The following is a 4,062-nucleotide window of genomic DNA, read 5'->3' on the forward strand; positions in this document are numbered from 1 at the left end:
GTAAGACCTAATTCAGAGAAAAATGATTAAGACTGATACCCTGAAAAACTCAGACACACACTCATTAGCCAAGAAACACTCTAGCGATATCTCTGCTATGAATTACCAGAAGACCAGCTTGCACCCCGAGCGTATCAGTTTGAGGGCTGACATAAAGCACTGTTAAAATACCTGAACTTTTCCAAAAATAGCATTCTCAATCTTCTTTCAAATTGTGGAATGGCTCAGCTATTTCTAAATACAACTGAATCAAATCCAGTGAAACTTCTAAAAAGACATTGTGACAGTAACCTTCACCATCACTTCCTGAGTATGTTTTGCTTTTCTTTTTTCCTCTTAACAAGGCTTGATCTCACTGTCTGGCTGAACATTAATCCGCTTTCACCAAGTACCAAACTAATGCTTGCTGCATTAATACACTGCAAATCCTCAAGGTATAAGTTACACCCGATTTAGTATAAAAGGTAAGCATAGGGCTTTCTTTTCACTACAGCTATTACCAGGAAGGCAAGTAGAATACAGGTAAGTTTTCCTCAGATTCTGATCTAGAAATCTTTTTTCAAATTGAAATACTGTATGTAATTAATTCCTTCTGAAACTTTGCTCTTTCTCTCCCTTGCTTCTTTTTCTTTCTCCTAAAAGGCAGGACACATTCTCTGTGCAGAAACTTAGATAAAAATATTTCATTGAAAGTGGTATGGTACTCTGCTATTATTATTCTGCAGAGACTGCTGACGTGTTATTTCAGTTGCTTAGGAAAATCAAACCCCTTTAACAATAAACATATGGATAGATCTATTTAATGGCTTTATCACATGTTCTCACTGATGTTTCTGAAAGCTTGCTATTATAGATCTACTTGAGGATAATGTGAAGACTCAGTTTCTCCCTGTTTCTATAAATATTTCTTGTTGACTATAACTATAAATGTTTCTCCAGGATAGATATATTTGTTTCTTTCTACGCAGGATGAAGACAGTTAATTGTTACGTGCTGTTATTTTGCTGGAAAGCAATTTGTTGCAATAGCTGTCAGCTGACCAATATTACTATAGCAGTGGAAAGAGAAGAATGTGAATTCTGTATCACAGTGAATGCCACGTGGTGCTCAGGATACTGCTTCACAAGGGTGAGAATCTTAGGTTTAATTTCAGGCACCAGAATTAAATACTCCAAGTAATATATGAATAAACTATTTCCCCAGTTCATAACAAACACATAGCAGAACTGAGTAACTGCTATGCTATTTGACAGCAAAGTAGATACACAGCCAATCTGAACTGCAAAGGGAAGGGTGAAAAGATGCTAGTAAAAGTCAGATCTTTAACTGGCTGCATACATTATGTTTATGTTGTATAACTAGAGCTGAAAGTATTATAGTAGGGATCTCTACCTTGTGTTCAGATCGTGGTTGCAAATGGATACAATAAAGTAGCCATAACTATGTAGACTTCTCCACCTTTCTAAATAATTTGAAGAATCAAGCAATTGACCTGCAAGATTGCCTGGTGATGGTATGACACAAATTTGCCATTTTGGTCCTCCTGAAAGGAGAAATCTAAGGATCTAGGTGGAATTGGAAGAGCCTGATCCAAATCCTTCTCCTCTCAGTGGGATTTTCCCACTGGTTTAATTAATTTTCATATCAGGTCCTTTATTTTATAAAAAAATGGCATTCTACCCCACAACAAATTTCAAAATAGGTGTTTCCTTCTTGTACTTTTCAGGATCCAGTCTATAAATATCCACCAGTATCATCCGTTCAGCAAACATGTACCTTCAAGCAGGTTGTGTATGAAACAGTGAAGATCCCTGGCTGTGGTGACCATCCCGAATCTTTTTATTCGTACCCAGTAGCTACAGAGTGCCATTGTGAGACCTGCGACACAGACACCACTGACTGCACCGTGAGGGGACTGGGGCCATCCTACTGCTCCTTCCGTCAGAATGGAAGCAATCACTGAAGGGTACTTGAGATGGCAGTTTGGCTTTAAATGTTCACTTCTAAGTAAAGGTACTGATCAGGCTTAAGTGGAAGATAATGGGCAAGGCCATCTAGAAACGGCCAAGTTTCTAAACAAAGATTTTTAAGGCCAAAATGGAGAGCTACTGACTAAATGTCTCTTCAGGCCTTCCCTACTTAACCTATCAGTTTCCTTAAATTATTTTCCTAGGTCTACCGAATGCTGCTTCCAGTTCCTTCTGCCCTTGCCTTCTCTTATTACAATTTCATTCTTCATATTCCTGAATCTCCATTGCCTGGTTCACTTATCTTACTCTATGCTACCCTATGCTTTCAAAAAGTTCCCAGGTTCCAAGTCTTTATTACCCCTGGCTTTCCATCTCTTCTCAGAACATACTTATTTTAAAAAGCCTTGCAGCACTGGTTTTCTTACAATCAATACCTCTGCCCTCACTTTCTATTAGCTGGACTGTAGACCTCTCTCAGTGGAGATCTTGACTTTTTTTTTTGGCTAAATATTTCACATAGTCATTACAATCTGTAAATACCAACAGCATGTTTATTTAAGAGCCAAAATCTATGTTCAAATGTGAATGTCACCTGAACTCTTGTGCATTATCACTAAGGCTTGTTAGCTCAGGCTCAGTGCCACACCACCATAAATAACATAAACTCTAGTTCATACCTGGCTAACTTGAAAAAGGAATTATCAGCTCTCTACTTTCACCTAAGTAAACTTATCCTAAGTCAGTTAAACAATTCTGAAAATTTTGCCATATATCAGAAACACTGGATTTCCTCTCATTATGCAACAGAACATATTTTTTTTAATGTTATTTAACATAGAAGTCTCACAAATTATTTTGGCATGAATCTAGAGGCACTGATCCCAGTAGCACAAACATGGTGTGCTAACATGCCTTGAAAGTAGTTCACAGTAGTGCTTTCTGAGAATGGAAGTTCATAGAGTTCTGCAGCAATCTAATTCTGCAACGGCCAATATGTAGCTGGGATGGCCTGGAAGCAAGCTGGAGGTCTGACTGAATCAGAACAGAAAATTATCTCACATTATCGGGAAAATTATCTGAAACCTACAGAACGAAATCCTATCAGGAAAATGAAAAGACACTGATCTTCATTGGAAAAAATCACCTACAAAAACACAAAATGGAGAGCAGCTGGTTCAGCAGCAGTTCGGCACCAAAGACTTGGAGGTTGTACAAGCTAAGTATGAGTCAACAGTATCACACTGCTGCGGAAAAGTGGGAACGTAAGGAGTAGAGCTTACAAGACAACCTACTTCCATCACTCAGTTCAACACGATAAGGCTCAGATGAGTTGTTACTTCCAGCTTTGCACACAGAACTTCAAGGTGTTGAAAAACTGGAGAAAATCCTCAGAAGAGTAATAAGAATGGAAAGAGGCCTAAAAAACATCTTAGGAGGAAAAGATTTAAATACATGTGGTTATTTTGCTTATGGGAGGTAACACAAGGGGGGAAATCCGTGGAACCTTTTACATGCTTGAAGACTGTTACAAACAAAAAAGGAGCACTCAGTTCTCCATGTTCATAGTGAACAGAACAACTAATGAAAGATTCAGAGTAGTCACTAGCAAATCTTCCGAAAGGTACAGACAGTCAAACACTGAAATAAATTGTCGGGGGGTTGGGGAAGGGAGGAAGGAAGCGGGATCTGTGGAGTAGTGACCACTACGAGTCTTCAAGAACATATTGAATCTGTTAGTAATGACACAGAGAAAGTTAATTCGCCATGAGGCAAGGGACTGAAGTAGATGACCTCTTGAGGTGACCTGGCATGTCTGCTTTTGAGACTCTTACAGGTGTGTTTATTTAAAGGGAATTTGTCTGTCTTTCATAATAGATAATAGATATTTTAACTTATTTCATTTTTAGCTTTTTTTACTGAAATATATTAGTAATCTTGATTTTATCTATAAGATTAATCCACATGGACATTTTCTTTGGTCTAGTGAAGTTTTAAAAGTGGTGAAATAATAGGTTAAAAAAATTGCCTCTCATTCATTTCAGTTTTAAACATGAGTTGACTTCAGTTAAAACTAAACATATTATCTATATCA

At 37.8% G+C, this 4,062-nt stretch overlaps 1 protein-coding gene across 1 annotated transcript; it reads left to right on the plus strand.

The window, feature by feature from the left end:
- The first annotated feature begins 969 nt into the window (after positions 1-969).
- FSHB (follicle stimulating hormone subunit beta) lies at positions 970-1,963 on the plus strand. Its single transcript, XM_005436169.1, has 2 exons — positions 970-1,128; positions 1,727-1,963. Exons 1-2 carry the CDS (start codon positions 970-972, stop codon positions 1,961-1,963), a joined length of 396 nt encoding a protein of 131 aa, XP_005436226.1.
- Positions 1,964-4,062: the final 2,099 nt, after the last annotated feature.

Source organism: Falco cherrug, chromosome 10 (genome assembly GCF_023634085.1).
Source record: "Falco cherrug isolate bFalChe1 chromosome 10, bFalChe1.pri, whole genome shotgun sequence".
Lineage (NCBI taxonomy): Eukaryota > Metazoa > Chordata > Aves > Falconiformes > Falconidae > Falco > Falco cherrug.

Bases quoted from the DNA above. Each gene is read 5' to 3' on its own strand.
- FSHB (XM_005436169.1), top strand. From the start codon at position 970: ATGAAGACAGTTAATTGTTACGTGCTGTTATTTTGCTGGAAAGCAATT. The intron at 1,129-1,726 runs GTGAGAATCTTA...TGTACTTTTCAG, and splicing joins CAGGATACTGCTTCACAAGG to GATCCAGTCTATAAATATCC.